This window comes from Sarcophilus harrisii, chromosome 1, assembly GCF_902635505.1.
Source record: "Sarcophilus harrisii chromosome 1, mSarHar1.11, whole genome shotgun sequence".
NCBI classification, from domain to species: Eukaryota; Metazoa; Chordata; class Mammalia; order Dasyuromorphia; family Dasyuridae; genus Sarcophilus; species Sarcophilus harrisii.
In genome coordinates, this window is record NC_045426.1 from 675,537,146 (window position 1) to 675,554,864 (window position 17,719).

The window sequence follows — 17,719 nt, forward strand, 5'->3', positions numbered from 1 at the left end:
AGGAAGTGTAAAAATGAAGAACACAAAGCATTACTAAGCCTCAAACTAAATTATAAAATAGTAATCCTTAAATCTCATCAATGCTGGTTTCAAAAATAAAAAAGTAGATCATTGGCACAAGTAGACAAGCAAGCAAAGCAGCCTAGTGTCAAATAAGCCCTTAAAGAGAAATTTTTTTTGACAAGAACTATTGGGAAACCTAAAAAAGGAGATTGGCAGAAGTGGTCTTATATACAACCATAATAAGTTCCAAATGAATATTCTAACTAAATACAAATGACCATATAATTTTAAAAAATGAAAAAACCATGGGTGATACCTTTTACAACTTAGACTGTGAATAGAGTTCATCATAAAAGACAAAACAGACAATTATGATTATATAAAAAAATCTGGGAGGGTGACAAATGCATGACAAAATCAATACAGCTAAATTTAAAATAACTGTCGAGTACAGAAAAAAAATCTTTGTATTTAATATATCTAAAACATCTAATATATACAGGAAATTGGCACTAATGTAAAAGACCAGAAGCCATTTTCCAATAGATAAGTTGCAAAGGTATGGGGTCCTGCCAAGAGGGAGCACTGAGACCACCTCAACCTTTGGTACATAATAAGTTTTCTGCCACCTTGCAGAAATGCCCTTGTTGAGCAAGGAGCAGTGATTCGTGACCATGGGAAAGGGTTTGGTCTGAGGGTCACAGCTAGTTGCTCACAATCAGGGATGTCTTCACAGGGCCTATCCCCTGTGAGTGGGTTGCTAGAATTGCTGGATTGGCTCTCCTCCCATTGGCAGATGCCATGCAAATGCAAAGCCCACGAGCTGCTGCTCACACTCTTTTCACACTCTATGAGTCTCCCGTCTCATTCAAGAGATCAAAGGGCTCTTATACTTTGAGCTCTCAATCAAGACAGCTGCAACAATAAGTGAGCAAAGGATATGAACAGGTTTCAAAAGAAGAACTACAAATTATCAATAACCATGCCAAAAAAATTCTAAATCTCTAGTAATAAGATATAAAGTAAAATAACTTTGATATTTCTCCTTATGCCCAGAAAACTGGTAACAGAGATGGTAAAAGGCAGAAATAGTCAACATTAAAGAGACCAGGAGAAGGCAACAAACACACTAATACATTGTCAGAGGAGCTATTAGCTTCTCCAGTTGTTTTGAAGAACAACTTGAAATAAAGTAAAAAAAAAAAAATCACTAAACTGTTAATATTCTTTAACTCAATAATTCAACTACAGGGCTGTAGCCACACAGAGATTAGATAGACAGGAAGGACCCATAAATACCAAATATCATAGAAGCACTTTTCATAGTAAAAATTATGAACAAAGAGTGTGCCTATTTATTGGTTAATGATAACAATCTGTGGCATCTACATAATAATAAATGACAATAAGGGAAAGTCAGAGACACATGGAAAAACTTGTAGGAACTGATATAGAATGAAGTATACAGAAAAAAAAAAAACAACAACATATGAAATAGCCACAATAATATAAGTGAAAAAAATACTAAATCGAAGCCAAACTCCAAGCAATTGTAATGACCAATATTGCTCAAAAAGGTGAGATAATGAAAAACAATGTCCTCCTCCTCTAAAGAAGTAGGGGACTGTGTGGTTAGAATATTGTATAAATTGTCAGATGAAGTTACTGTGTTGGTTGTACAAAAGAAGATGTGTGTTTGATGTGGAGGAAAAAAAGAGAACAGTATCTGGAAATAACTGATGTAAAAACAGAAGGCATCAACAAAACTTAGTTTTTAAAAATAAAATTAGAAATAAACACAAAAAGAAGTAATATAGTCCTTAAGGCAGGTGCTGTAGAAATGGGAATAGACAGGCTTAAGACACTGAGATATTTCAGAGGTTTTTAGAATGAGTTTGGCAACTGATTTGATATTGGGAGAGAGAATCAGTCAAAAATGACTCACAGATTTTGCTCTTCAGTAACTCAAGAATGATGACACCATTAATCTAAAGGGAGAAGTAAAGAGGAATTTTTTTTTTTGTTGGGGGTGGAGGGAAAGTTGGGAAGAGGAATGATGATGTCATCTTGGACATCTTGAGATTGAGGGAGTCAGTCTTTTCAGTAAAGTATGAAGAGGAGTCATCTACTAAGGGTGAGGGTAAGAGGGGCAGGAATGTAAATAAGAACTTGAGGAGAGGGAAGCTTTGGAATCACCAGTGATGGGATTTTAAGTGGAAATCAACAGATATGAATCAAAGGATTATTGAACAAACTTGATAACTAAACTGAGAATAATCTAGAGCTACAATGGTCTTCACAGAATCACAAAATTACAAAAGTGAAAGACCAACACTACCCATTTTGTCCAATCCCTTATGCAAAAAATAAAAAAAGAATACCCACTACTATATAATGGACATGTAATCACATAGCCCCTATCTAAAGACTTCAATGAAGAGGAACTCACTAACTCTTGAACCAGTCCATTCCATTTCTGAATAGTTTTCATTGGTAGGATTTTTTTTTCTTAAACCTAAGACCAACATTTGTTTCTGTATAACTTCTGCCTATTTCCTTATTTCTTCCCTCTGGGACAAAATAGAATAAGTTTCATGCTTCACATTCCCACTTCTGCCTTTCCAATCCCAATTCCCAAGTATTCTCTTTTTCTAGGTTCAATCTTTCCAGTTTCCTGCACCAATTCTTATGGGAAAATAATTTGAGGCCCTTAACCATTTTGGATGCCTCTCTCTAGATCAAATAAAATAATATTTGTAAAGCTCTTAGCACAGTGCCTAACACATAACAGTAACTTAATAAATGTTCATTTTCTTTCTTTCTTGCATCTTCACCTTACTAATGTTCTTTATCAACTTTGATGTCTAGAACTGAACACTGATCTATAGATGTGGACTAACCCCAGTAGGATACACTTGGATGCTCCATTCTGTTGGCTGCCCCATTACACTGTTGAATTACATTAAGCTTGTGGTTCACTAAAATCCCCAAATCTTTTTCAGAGAAACATATTACATATCACCTTTTTTTCTTACTGTACATTAATAACTGCTATTTATATAACAGTGTAAAGTTTATAACATGTTTTTAATCTGTCTCTGAGCCCGATAACAATCCTATAAAGTAAGTGCTATTTTTCTCAATTTTATAAATAAGAAAACTGAAGTCCAGAGATTTTCAGTGTCTTCCCCAACATTATACATCCCATTAAGTGACAGAAACAATATCTGAACCCAGATCTTCCTAATTCCAGCACTCCATCCAACGTGGGATATGTATCCCACTGCCTTTTTATTAAAGGTAGCAAAATGACTCAATCAAATACAGGAAGGTTTGAATCCAATTTCAGTTACATTTACTAGTTGTATGTTCTGTTTACTACTTCTGTTTTTCTCAGTTTCCTCAACTATAAAATAGGGATAATAATGATATCTACCTCACAGGATTGGGGTGAGGATCAAATAAATATTTATAAAACACCTGGCACATAAAAGGCATTATATAAATGCTATTATTCATGACTGTAGCATCAGAATTCTTCAATTCTCTCTCAAAGTCTATATTTATCCTTTTCCTGAACTTTTTAAAAAAATATTCTTTCTTAGACATGTTCTAAATTAATTATATCTACTTGCTAAAACTTGATAACTTATATCCATTTATCAGTTATATTAAATCAAAGATGATCATTTTAAAATATTGATAGGAAAAAATAAGACTTCTTTTTAGACATAATTTATAAAAACCAGTTAATCAGTCACCTGTAGCTTTTTACATTTTTACTATCACCAGGCACATTCTTGACTTTTTCTCCAAAGCTTCTATAATATTCAGTAGCTCTGTCTTGAAATTAGCACGTTACCATTCCCAAGTCTGTACATATTCCACAAAAGCTCATCACCCAACACTACAGATCTAATAAGGGTAGTATGCAAAATGCTCACTTATATGTAATAATCTGTAGTCAACCAGAAATCCTAACCAGATTCTTATACCCATCCACACCAATCTTTCCAGAAAGAAAAATATGAATCTGGCCTTAGTTGATGAAATACCTTGTACTGTTGGCATTAATTGCTGAAGAGGAACTCCTGAAGTCACGACTGGATACTGAAAAGTTACCCCATGACAGCCTACATCAATCCGAGGTCTCTTAGGTGAATCTATAATATTTAAATTCCATTTAAAAACCATATGAGAATTGTAGGTTCAATTTTACAAAGCAAACACTGTATTATGTTTTTAACATATGTACACAACATTGTATACACAATTTCACAGAACACGTGCAACAAACCCAGAAGAGTATTTCAATGACAACATGAACTTTCAAGTTATAACCAAAATGATTCATCAGGAATTATATTACCTGTAGCAAATATTAGACTATTTCATTCACAATAAGAACAAATCAGATTTAATAATTACTCAAACAATAGATTTGAAACTATGCCTAGCAAAATTCTAAGAAAATAGGTACTGACATTTTAAAAGGAAACAATGTTTAATTCTAGTTTATTGATATCTTGCAAGTTTAAAAAAAAAATACACATTGGTTCAATATTCCATACCTGCTTGGATCATTGTTTGTTGTCTCTTAAATGTTTCAATTTCTAAAGTAGTCACAGTTCCAGCTACTGGAGAACCTGTGTGCATTTGCTATTAGAAAACAAAAATGTTATAAATTTTAGTACACATTTAATTAGTATGACACGGAACTTAAATAATAAATTTCTCCACTAATACAGGTAATTCCTATGAGCAAAAAAAGGCATTCTGACTGCGAGGTACTTGCCAATCATAATAAATTCTTAAACAAAAATCATTCTCCCTTGGTTCTTAATTAGTAAAAGAAAATAAGCAAGGCTGATAAGCTTTTTCAGAACATTTTTCCTTGTTTGAAGAAAAAGCAGACTTGTTCTACACAAGTTCCATCCAGGTCATGTCATGTCCAGACAAATACGTGATATCAAATATATGAATGAATGAGGAGTGAGATTCATTGGTGAAACCACCTCTGTGTCAAAACTAAAGGGAATTCAGTGTTCCTGGAAAAAGTGATTTATATGCACTCGGCTGGAAAATGCTCCTGTTACCCCCCAAACCATTAAACAGAAGACAAGCACAATATAACTCCATGGCTCAAGTCAGAAAGAAGCTTAAGTAGACTTTGTAGAACAAGTATGGACCTTCCTAAGAAAGAAACCCTAAAGGATTCTGGGAACATAATTCTGTGCTAGCTTTACAAGTTTGGGTTTTTTTGTTTGTTTTTTTTAAGGATCCAAACAAGAACTTAACGCAAGTCAGAATGAGAGAGAAGGATTCTGTCTTTCTCCCTCCCTTTTTTCTTTCTCTTTTTCCTCCTCTTCCTTTCTCTCTTTCCCTTGAGCAGCATGATGAAGCAAGTCTATGGATCCCTTCTCAGGATCATGTTTTTAAGTGTATAAAAATAGTATTACAAAGGAAATCAATTATACTGAGTTATCCAAATTTTTTTAAAGCCAAGATCACAGACTCCAAGGTAAGAATCTATGTACTAGAAGCAGTTTTTGGAAGCAGTTTCATCTGTTACCATTGCATTTCTTAGGGTGAATTGGCTGCTTCACTGAAACCCTGCCCCAGCCATATACATGTGTGACTAGGGCACAGAAGCAAAGAAGAGAGGAATGCACCTTTTAATGTTATTTCCATTGAGAAAATCCTACGCGTTTCTGATGCTGAACCTTTTGACAATGTCAAGGACTTCAGGTCCTTTAGGAGGTGGGGCTGTGGTCCCTACCTCAGCAGCCAACTGCCAGACTGCCCCTACTTAGAGGCTGCTTCCCAGCCTGATTGGGGGGGGGGCGGGGCACAGGGCTGGAAGCACTGCTCTGCCCATGGCTCTGGGGCTCAGGCTGTAGGAGGGGAGAGAGTGGCCTAGGTGTGACAGCTCTATTTGCCCGGCCCATGCTGCCTCCTGTCCCTTAAGGAGGAGGTCTCAGTGCTAAGTTGGTCCTTCTGCCCTAGGAGTGGCAGATGGTTGACAGTTGATGAGAATGACTAGCAAGTCCCTTCTACAAGATCCCCTTCCGAGACAATTAGTGTGGGAGCTGGACAGAAGCAAGACAAGTACAAACTAGTGCCTGTTGATGGCCACTGGTCAGCAGTTGTTGCTGGGGATGATGGTGGGCCCTTTCTCCACAACCCCTCGATGATGCAGATGATGCAGAGGCTAAGCTGGATGCAGAACAGGGGGTCTGGGGATGCTACCCCTCCCAGGCCTCTTATACTCACCCCTTGAATATCTCCCTACTCTGGATATAACCATTAATTTCAGGACTCTTCACACTAACTCCTTGTGCATTCCTTTTCCTTCAGCCTGATATATGCATATCCTCTGAATTTTTTCTAATAGCTGTGCATGCAATAAAACCCTAGATCTTAACAATGAAGCTATAGAGATTGATAATAATGTATCAAAAAGATCTTTTCAGGGGCAGTTAGGTGGTACAGTGGATAAAAAACCAGCCCTGAAGTCAGGAGGATCCAAGTTCAAATCTGGCCTCAGACATTTAACATTTCCTGTCTGTGTGACCCTAGACAAGTCACTTAACCCCAATTGCCTCAGCAAAAAAAGAAAAGAAAAGGATCTTTTCAAATCCAGTGAGATGTTCTGGGGAATCACTCATGCTATTTAGGTTACAAAATCAGCACATTTGGGAGCAAGGCTTGGAAGGACTTTGTAGTGAGAAAGGACCATCAGGGCAAGGTATGGAGGCAACACTAGCATCCTCTGGCATGACAAACTGTTTCTTAAAGTAGACAAGGGACAGATCTCAATAGGTTATCACTCTAAGAATAATAAGGGAAAGTTTTACAAAAGAAGTAAGGTTTGACCACATACATTAGTGACTAAAAAAAAGTTTTAGTTAATGGAGAAGGTAAGAGAAGAAGCAAAACTTTAAAGGCCACAAAGCACAAGCTGTGTAGCACAGTGCCCAACACATAGTAGGTGCTTAATAAGCACTTTTTGAATGAATTGGTGGAGCCAAAAAATTATGCATAAAAAAGCAGGAGTAAAGATGGAAAGAAAGATGGGGAGACAAGGTTGTAAACTCTAAACTGAATGCTAGACTAAAGAGTCCAAACTTTATTTCATAAACAGTATAGAGTCATTAAAAGTGCTTCATTCAATTAAACGAACATTGAGTGCAAGGCACAGAGGTAAGGGCCAAGGATGCAAAGAAAAAGAAAATACAGCCCTCAAGAAGCTGTATTCTACTGTGGCAGGGAAAAAATACAGCAACTCTCAAAATATAAGCAAGTCTACTCGCTCAAACACAAACGTGTTGCTTTTGGAATGGGTGATCCCATTATGTTTACTGTACTTAGCAAGTCCTTTAAAAAATGAACAGTAAAAGAAATTTCCGTTACTTATAAAATATAGCATCAACAAGGCAGGAAATGGGACAGTTATGTAAATTTAGTTCTGGGACAAGCGGAAAGCATTTTCCTGATTCAATGATATGAATTTAAACACAAAGCAATCAAAAGTTGTAATTGTATATAAGAAAGAACTTTTACAATTTTTTAAAACTTTAAAATTGTCCTCTGAGAATTCAATTAGAACATATTACTCTTCTTCTATGAAACAGTAAGAAAAATGTTTAAGAAAATAATTACTGAGCTTTTTTTTTTTTAACTAACACTTCATTTTCTGTTTTGGGGATAACAACAATTATTTATAAACACAACTATTTAAAAAAAAAACTTGTTCCAGAAAAGAAGAGAATTTATAAGAAGTATTTCTCTTGAAGTATGTTTTCCAACAAAAAAAAAATCTACATTGACATTCAAGACAAACTACAAGTGCACAAAAATCATAAAAAGAACTAAAGGTATCAAGAAATAAACAACAACAACAAAAAACACTCAAGGTGAGATTTAATAAAAGCAAGCTCCAAATCCAAGAAAAGGATCACTTAATTTCCTCACTTTTCAGAGGAAAGAAAAAATAATAATAATGCATTAAAATTCTGAAGTTAAAAAAAAACTTTCAAACAAATAAACTTGATTAAGCACAAGTTATAGGTTTCAGAAAAAAAAGACTGAATTCTAGGAAATTTCAGATCTGGAGGAATCTAAAAACTGGGATGAGACTACATTTTAGAACCATCAAAAAGTACCTGAAATGGCTGCTGGGATGAAAAAGCAGCAGAAACATTTGGAGGAAGCTGGGTTGCAATAGCAACAGGAGTCCCAGTCTGCCCATCCTTTCCTGTTACAACCTTTACCTAAGAGGAGATATTTGGAGGGGAAAGGGGGAAAAGGGAAAACAATTTTTAAGTTGATCAATACTGTACAACCACTGCCTGCTAAATTAGTTGGAACCTCAGTGAAGAGGGGACAAAATTAATCCTCATCACAGGATACTCTTATTCCAAGAGAATTTAGTTTAAGAGATTTGTCACTGATAATGTAATTCTCAAGTTCAGTTCAAGCTAGTAACATTTTGTTCCCACCTAGCAAACAACAGATCCTCAAGGATGATGTTTATCAAGAAAAGCCTGAACATTTTACAAGGCACAAACCCAGGGACTGACTGACTGTTGGAATAGGCAGGAGCCATCTCACAGTGGCTGCAGGAGATCCAACCCAGACCTGCAGAATGGATCTCCTCCTGTGAGAAGATGATACAAGGAGACTGAGAGGCAATTGCTATTCTCTGACCTCTCTAAGAGGCAACTGCCTTGTCTGACCTCTCTCCTCTTCCCTCTGCCTCCAATTTATCTCATTCCCAGTCCGCAACACCTGTGCCAGCAAAGGCTGCTCTGCAACTCCTTCAGATGTTATGATCCACAGCTGTGGAGGCTCTCGGATAATTGACCTGTCCCTTAACAACTGACTACCCTGAATCCTAAAGCTATCGATCAGCTTTCCCCAAAGGGAAACAGATTTTTGGGCTTTGCAAATGCTTAAAAAAAGAAAAAACAAAAAACCAAAAACTATACGGAGGACAAACAAAGAAGGTAACAGTGATATATTATGATTTATCACAAGATAAAATCAATGTCATAATAATAGCTAACATTTACATAGTGTTTTCAGGCCTGCAAAGTACTTTGCAAAAACAAAAAACAAACAAACAAAAAAAACAACTTTCAACAGGTAAGCTAAAACAAAATCTTTCAGGAGAAACAAGCTACTTCCTCAGAGTAAGCTTATTCAGATTTAGTACTCAGTAAAATTAAAGTGTTCTCAAATTAAATAGTACTTTACATCAAAAGTCCAGGTATACCTTGGGAGTCAGAGATGAACCAGAAAGAAAATCAGATTGATTCAGCTCCCAAAAATCAATATGATTAGTACAAATCACAACTCGAAATGTATCATTATCTGAGCAGAAAATAATGACTTGGAGTCTTTTTTTTTTAAATCAACATATAACTTTAAAAATTCCCACTCATTTCTTATTCTCTGACATACTAGCTAATGCATCTAAGACATTAATAGTAGGTAATGACTGCTATTCCCAAGAGTAGTCAGATGATGGGGAGGGAAGTGAGTCTATGTTCTCACTGATATAAGACAATGAAGAAAGAATGGATCTCCCAAAGCAGATCAGAGACTGCTCTCAGCATCATATAGTAAGGTGCCTGGGAAACTGAAAGTTCAAGTGATTTGTCCCAGCTTATAAAGCTAATGTGTGGTATTGCTAGGATTTGAACCCACTTTTTCTTGACTCCAAGGCCAGGTATTGGTAGCCACCAGACCAGATTGCCTTTTGATTTGGATATTTCAAACGGGATTTCAGGAGAACTCCTCTCCAAAGGCATGAATTTCCATTGAGAGGAATTCTCACCACTATAGGAAAGTTAACAAGGGAAAGAATTTGGGAGCAAGAAGGTCCTCTGAACAGTGTTCTTCAAATCTCACCATACAGTCAACCTTCTACCCTATCAACCAAAAGACTAGCCCTGCCCTGAAATTTTCAGTCAGGATACCATCACCCAAAGTTCTAGAAAGAGCTAACTGTTAATGAGACCTCTTGACTGGTGGACAACACAAAATTTGGATGATAGAGATTTGAATAAATAGAGGACGATGGGACCTTAAGGGGAGGATCTCATCCAGGCCTGGGCAAAAAATGTGAAAGATGCCAGGGAAAGTAGGGATGGGAGGGACATGGAGACAATGAGAGCAATGGGAGGGACATAAAAGTAGTGGGTAGAAATGGGAGGAACAACGTCTTGAATGAAGGGCACCGAGGGCAAAGGGAAAAGCTTGTCAGGTCAGGTTTCTTTTATGCCACTTAGTACCAGGTAACCTCTGGAAAGTCACTTCTCCCATCAAGTCTCAGTTTCCTCATCTACAAAAATAAGAGGGATGTACTAAGATGACCCTTAAGGTCCCTTTCAGCTAAATTGATGATCCTATAGTCTATATATCCTTTCTTCTCTCAGTTTTCCCATCTATATATGGAAAGATTAGGTTGGGAACATGTTGAACCAGAATGATGATCTTAAAGTTTTTCTCCCCCTTCCAAATTTAGTTAGGATTCTTCATATTTCAATCTCTCTTATAATATAAATTTAGAGAATTCAAAATCAATGTTTTAGTTAGTTCCCCTGATACTTAAAAAAAAATGGAGCTATTACATACAGGTAGCTCAACAATTTGCAATGTATTTCAAATTTTGGAAATATCAACCTAAAAAGACATTCTTGTCAGAAAGAAAGTTCAGTCCTAGTCAGGAGCAAAATAAAAACCTTTTAAAATGAATGCAGGATTGGTATAGTGAAGCAGTTCTCAAAGTAATACAAGAATCCTCCAGGTGTCCCCAAGACTCTCTCAGGTGATCTAGGAGGGCAATACTAATTTCCTAATAATATTAAAATGTTATTTTCCTATTAAGATACTTCTCCCTTTTCTAACTACACATCTCTATAAAGACTGATATTTATCATACATTTCAACCATAACAACATATTGCAAGAGATTAAACTATAATATGAGAATCCAGCTGTTTTCTACTAATGCAAACATTAAAGAGATTTGCAAAAATACATAAACAATGCCACTTGTCGTGCTAAATTTTGTTTTATTTTTATTATTTTGTTATTTTTAGCTATTTTTCATTAAAACATGTTATTCATGTTAACATGTCGTTAGTTTATTAGTGTTAGTTTATTTTATTTATTTATTTTAGTTAATATTTTAACATGTCATTAGTTCTCATTGACAATATGGTAAATACCAGTGGTTATAACCCACATAAACAAAAAGCTCTTTGTATTCTCAAATACTTTTTAAGAATATAAAGGATTCCTGAAATCACAAAACTTGAGAACTACTGGTGTGGTTAAAAAAAAAAAAGCAACGGACTTGGGATCAGGAACTTACTTCAAACCTCTGTTATGACAGCTGTTAAAATCACTTCTCAGAATCTCAGTTTCCCCATCTCTAATATTATGATATCAACACTTGGGCTTCAATCTGTTATACAGGACTTAAGAAAAGTGCTGAAGGCAGCACACAAATGTGAAAAGGCAACTGTCATATACAGTAGCACAAGCTTTAAAAGGAGATATAGAGGATCTGAATTCATATTCCCAGTTCTGCAATTTATCAGCTCTAGGACCTTTTATTGGACAGTATCTGGTACACTGTCTAATAGACTGTCCTCTGAGCCTGGAAGAGCTGACTCCCATCTGCCAGACTGGGGATACTGGCAACCATGTAACTTCTCAGTACAGGCAATTCTACGAGCTTACGAACTGTCTACCTGCCGAGGTGATGAGAAAGCCTGAAGATTCCAATAACAAAGAAATAATCATAATCACCTTGGATAAATTATCTAATTTCTCTGGATTTTCTGAGTTTCCTTAACTATAAATTAAGGAATGAGAAGTCTTTTCCACCTCTAAACTCTTATCTTTCTTTATATTTGTAGCATATAGTATATGCTAGGTTAGCAAAGAGCTGTTATATTCATGAAGCACTGAATTAAAGCATTTTTAAATAAAATTTTTTTATAAAAATTTGATGGGATATTTTGTACTCAAAATTAAAGACTTGTATAGTGATTTTATTTTCTGACATCAATCCCACATATAAATGTTCAAATAACCTGAAGGCATACTTAATTAAGGTAACAAAAACATTTTCACTCTGAATTAGTTTATGGATTTCAAATATTTCTACCAGAATTTAAAATAAAGAATCCATTCTTCAAATACACAAGAAGAAAAAAATTGTTAAAGTTTTAAATTTATCATATTTTCAGGCAGCTAGGTGGTGTAGTGCATTGGTCTGGAATCAGGAAGACCTAAGTTCAAATGTGACCTCAGATATTGACTAGCTGTGACCCTGGACAAGTCACTTAACCCTGACTGGCTCTCCTATCAAAAAAAAAATTACCATACTTTTCCTTTAAAAGCCTAATTCATATGCTCAAAAAGTTATGAAATTGTGCATACCTTTTGATACAGCAGTGTTTCTACTGGGCTTATACCCCAAAGAAATCTTACAAAAGGGAAAGGAACTTGTATGTGCACAAATGTTTGTGGGAGGTCTCTTTGTAGTAGCCAGAAACTGGAAACTGCAGGATGCAGGACCAGCAGGATGATTTCAGAAAAGCCTGGAGAGACTTACATGAACTGATGCTGAGTGAAATGAGCAGGACCAGGAGATCATTATACACTTCAACAATAATACTATAGAATGATCAATTCTGATGGACGTGGCCATCTCCAGCAATAAGATGAACCAAATCAATTCCAATAGAGCAGTAATGAATTGAACCAGTTATACCCAGCAAAAGAACTCTGGGAGATGACTATGAACCATTACATAGAATTCCCAATCCCTATATTTTTGTCTGCCTGCATTTTTGATTTCCTTCACAGGCTAATAGTACACTATTTCAAAGTCCGATTCTTTTTGTATAGCAAAATAACTGTTAGGACATGTATACTCATATTGTATTTAATTTATAAATTAACATATTTAACATGTATTGGTCAACCTGTCATCTTGGGGAGGGGATGGGGGAAAGAAGGGGAAAAATTGGAACAAAATATTTGGCAATTGTCAATGCTGTAAAATTACCCATGCATATAACTTGTAAATAAAAAGGTATAATAAAAAAAAGAGTCTATTCAAATTCTAAATGACTGCTTCTAAACTTAAAATACTCCAAGCTTGATAGAAGAATTAGCTTAAGTATCAAAATCAAGACTGCTACAGCTTTTATTTTAAGACAACATTTTGCAATGGACAGATTATAAAAGGACACATTCCTGATTCATCATAAATTTAGGATTCTCAACTCTAAACATTGGTTTATTCCTGTTGCTACCACAGTTCCTAATGCTACCAAAATCTTTCCCCCACTGTTTGTTGTTATTATGTAGAAGCAACTTTAAATCCAGAGCATACCTTCCTTCTTACAAGGGAAAGTAGTAAGTGTTTAAGAGATCAATAACATCAAAATTTTGATTTTCTTTTTAAAGAAAAAACAAAAAGAATATTGAAGACAGGAGAGATCTGGAAAGAAGGGAAAGTATTCTGCATCAAGGACAAACACATATAGAGCTTATACCTTGAAAATGGGAAGAGTACTAGTTACATAATTGGAATTTTCTAGTTTAAGAACTTTCACTTAAATGTCATAAGGATTGCCACTATCCTCAATATCAATTTCATTTGAAAGAAAATTACTGATATCCCATGTATATAGTAGTTTTTCAAAATCTTTTTTTCAATAGCAAAATTTTAATAAATTTCACTGATCAACTTATGCCATACACAAGACACTCATTGTATATCTAATAACATACATATTATTAAGTATTAGATTTCTTACCTCATCATTAATGACTTCAGATTGTTCTTCTTCCTCTTCTTCAAAATCCAAATCATTTTGCTTAAGATATGCATGTAAGGGTCCATACAATTTCTTCTTAAAAGCTAAGAAATCCATCATATTCCCTTGAAGATGTTGCAAGAAAAATAATTCAATCAAATATTCCTTAAAGTTTTCCTTTAGAGCCTCCATTTCTCTGTAATGATGATCCAGACATTGCTTTCTCATTTGAGCCGTTTCTTGAGACGCTGGTGGAATTTCCTCCAATTTTTTAGGTACTTTTTTCACTCCTATACTTCCTGCAGGAGCCAGAGGAAGGTTGGAAAGACCCTGTGGCACAGTGGCTCTAGAAGGGCTGGTGGGTCCTGGGGATGGTGAAGTCATCCCAAAGGCTGAAGAGCCTCCAACTCCAGATATTAAGACACCCGAAGGCCTCTCAAACCCCATTGGTCTATTTAACTGTTGTCCTTGAATTACTTGCTGCTGTTGAATCAGTTGTCCTTGAATAATACTACTGATCTGGGGTGGCAAGCTAGTCGTGGCGATGTGACCGGGGCTAGTCAGAGGCTGCATACTGGCACCACCAGCTACCGGGCTCTGGGGTCCAAGATGATGGATAGTGCCGCCTGTCTGGGTATGGGGCTGCGAAAGTCTGCGTTCTCGAACAGTAATTGGGGCCCCCGCATGTTGCAGCTGAACCTGCCCTCCCTGAGCAATCTGGGCGATGCCCGAGCCCTCCTGATACACAAAGTGTCCACCATTCGAAGGGCTCAAACTGATCTGTCTCACAAGGACACTGGCATCCACAAAGCCTCCAGTGGGGCTGGAGCTGCAAATCCCCAGTCCCGGACCAGGAGTGCCTGCCCGCACACTCTGTAATGCCTGCACCGGCCCAGGGCTGGGCTGAGTTGGGCTTTGAGACTGGACCTGTTGGGGCAGCGGGGAGGTAACTTGAATGTAGGATGGGGAGCCATGCTCAAACCTCCTTGGCTGAGAATTGAACTGAAAGCCTGGGGAAGTTGGATTGGGGATTGGCAAAGGGGTAAGGGTGATCTGCTGGTTTCCTCCAACTACTGGTCCAACATTCTGAAGTGTAATGTTTACATTCTGACCAGCTACTGGACTTCTATTCATAAGCTGCTGGATCTGGTAACTGGGAGATTGGGGTGCAGATGGGCTTGCTGAAGCCGCAAATGGAGCTGCAGGGGATTGGGGCAGATTTGAATGGGACTGCTGGTCTTCCCCCTCACTTCCTGTGAAGGACCTGGACCTTTGGAGCTGCACATTCTGAGGACTGTTGCCATGGTGCATTATCACCTCCTCTTTAAAATAAATCCTAAACAAATTCATAGGAAAAGAAATTCAGCAAAAGAAAATATGATTTCCAACCATCTGAATCTATATCAGAAATCTTGGAGAACTTCAAAAGTTTACCTTAAGATTCAAAATGTAAGACAGATTCATTTCCCTGATTTTATATCAAATAAACCAACCTTAATGGTAAACAAAACTTGGCCAAAAAAATCATCTTAAGTAAATTTTTATGCATCGTTGCATCTCATCTCAGATGTTAAGTGCCCCAAAGCAGAAATATAAATGAAGTTTTCTGACATGCTACTTAATATTGTCTATAGACTAATATTGCTTCAATCCTTGTAACTGGCTAGTGATTTTTAGCTCTGTTTTGATTAGGAAGAGATGGTGCTAAATTTTCATTGGTATAAGGAACTGTCTACTTAATCTCCTTAGAGGAAACTTTTTCCATTGATCTTGCATCTGTAATTTACAACCAAGTTCCAACAAAATCCAGCTTTCTAAAAGAAGTCTTTCCAAAGCACTCCAAGCCCCTCTCTCTCTTAATTATTTCCTACTTATGTGGTCTATTACTAGTCTGTATATACTTGTTTGCATTGCATGCTGTCTCCCTCATTTGCTTGAGCTACTTGAGGGCAGAGACCCTTTTATCTCTTTTGTATCCCAGAGCATAGCACAGTACTTGGCACACAGCAGGAACTTAATAACTACTTGTTGATTAACTGACTGAATCAAAGATCTGCCTGGAGCATGGAGACGTTAAGAGACTGCCATCCTTCTAAATTTGAGAACCAGCCCTTTCTACTCTACTGGGGTGCCTCTGTTATTATGTTAAACCTCAAATCAGGACAAGTGTGTTCAGAGTATATTTTGGCTTCCCTAGACCTTAAGATTCAAACCCTGTACTATGAGAGACAGCATAGTTTAGTGGGAAGACTGCTAGATTTGTCACCAATGGACCTGGATCCAAATCCTAATTCTGTGATCTGCTCACTTGGGTGATCTTCAGAAAGTTCCTTAACCTCTAAGGAATTTCTTAGGTGTAAGATGAGGTTAAAGGAATGAGCACTATGATCCTTTCCCGCTCAGAATCTTTGATCCTATGAATACCTAAGATACTTTATTATCTGATTCAGCTCTTTCCTGATGCCTCTTTGCATTATCTCTAATTTCTCCTAAGTCTCATAGACACATAACTGCTTTCTTGGATTCACTTCTATTAGTCTATAAACTCCTTAAAGGCAGAGACTGTGTTCTGATTTTCTTTGTATCCCCAGCATATATAGCACAATGTCTGGCACATAGTAGCCACTTAATAAATGCTTGCTATCTGAATGATTATTTATTGAAAATTTTATAAAACAGACTTACAATAGGCACTAAGCAAATGAATAGCTATACATGTGTACTAATACATACATATATATGCATATACATATGTACAGACATATATATATAGTTTGGAATTAAAGTAAACAAAGAGGGAGGAAAAGGGAGGAAAAAACAGAGTCAAAAAATAAAAGAGGGAGGGGAAGGGGAAGGGAAAAGGAAAGAAAAAAAGGGGAAAGGAGAAGGAAAATGTAAAGAGAGGAAAAAAATTGATTAGAAAAGGGACAGAGTCAAGATGATAGGAGAGGGGGAAAGGAGAAGGAAAATGTAAAGAGAGGAAAAAAATTGATTAGAAAAGGGACAAAGTCAAGATGATAGGAGAGGTAACATTTTTGCCATAGCTCCTCCATGCATTGTTCTCAATACAATACATTAGAAAGTTAACTGGTCTATTCATTACAAATTCTGCAAGGGAAGCAGCCTGTACTACTTGGCTATTCCCAAAACGATGGGATTGAGCAGGCAAAGGAAATTCATTCCCTGAATTCTATTACAATTTAGAGCTAATTTTCTAATTTCTAGACCCAGGAGGTCACCAAGAATATAGTCCATAATTCATCTTTTTCTTTTAGAATATGTGATAAATTAGGCTGAAATGTTTTCATGGTATAACAACTTCGAAAATATACTTTTCCATATCAAACAAATTATGTCAGATATAGTGACACATTTGCAAGCAGTTTTGATGTTAATTTTTTTCAGCTGGTGATATACAAAGCATTCTAATTACAGATAAGAGAGGATCATAAAATTTAAATATGAAAGCCAAAATTTGATATTACACTTATTATGAACAAAGACAGATGATGATTACTCTTATCCCACCATATATATTGAAATCCTATTGTACATATCAAATTGTGTTACAATATAACTTTAAAACAGTATTACCTGATATTTAGCCCTGCATTTGGCTTGCTTCCTTCCTCCAATACCTTGAAAAGGAAAAAGAAAATATTTCAAATTCAAATTTTAATAATCAATTAAGCAATCAACAAGCACATATTAAACAGGTGAGTAGGTAGCCAGGGATACGAAGATAAATATGAAGCAGACTGCTCTAAAGAAGTTTACTTACCAATGAAGATAATAGGAGGAGAGGGAGAGGAGAGAAGATAATGAGGAAAGAAAGAAGGAAGGAGGTAGAAGGGGAAAAGAGGGAGGAAG

The 17,719-nt window shown here is 36.4% G+C and overlaps 1 protein-coding gene across 1 annotated transcript in view; it reads right to left on the reverse strand.

Annotated features, from left to right (window-relative positions):
* LOC100933629 (E1A-binding protein p400) overlaps positions 1 to 17,719 on the reverse strand; it is a 132,644-nt gene that overhangs the window by 90,441 nt on the left and 24,484 nt on the right. Inside the window, exons 2-6 of the mRNA XM_031948374.1 lie at positions 17,444 to 17,487; positions 13,850 to 15,185; positions 8,169 to 8,276; positions 4,575 to 4,662; positions 4,059 to 4,166 (exon numbers count right to left, since the gene is read on the reverse strand). Coding sequence (XP_031804234.1) covers positions 4,059 to 4,166; positions 4,575 to 4,662; positions 8,169 to 8,276; positions 13,850 to 15,160 — 1,615 coding nt within the window. The 5' untranslated portion in view covers positions 15,161 to 15,185; positions 17,444 to 17,487. The remainder of the gene's footprint in view (positions 1 to 4,058; positions 4,167 to 4,574; positions 4,663 to 8,168; positions 8,277 to 13,849; positions 15,186 to 17,443; positions 17,488 to 17,719) is intronic.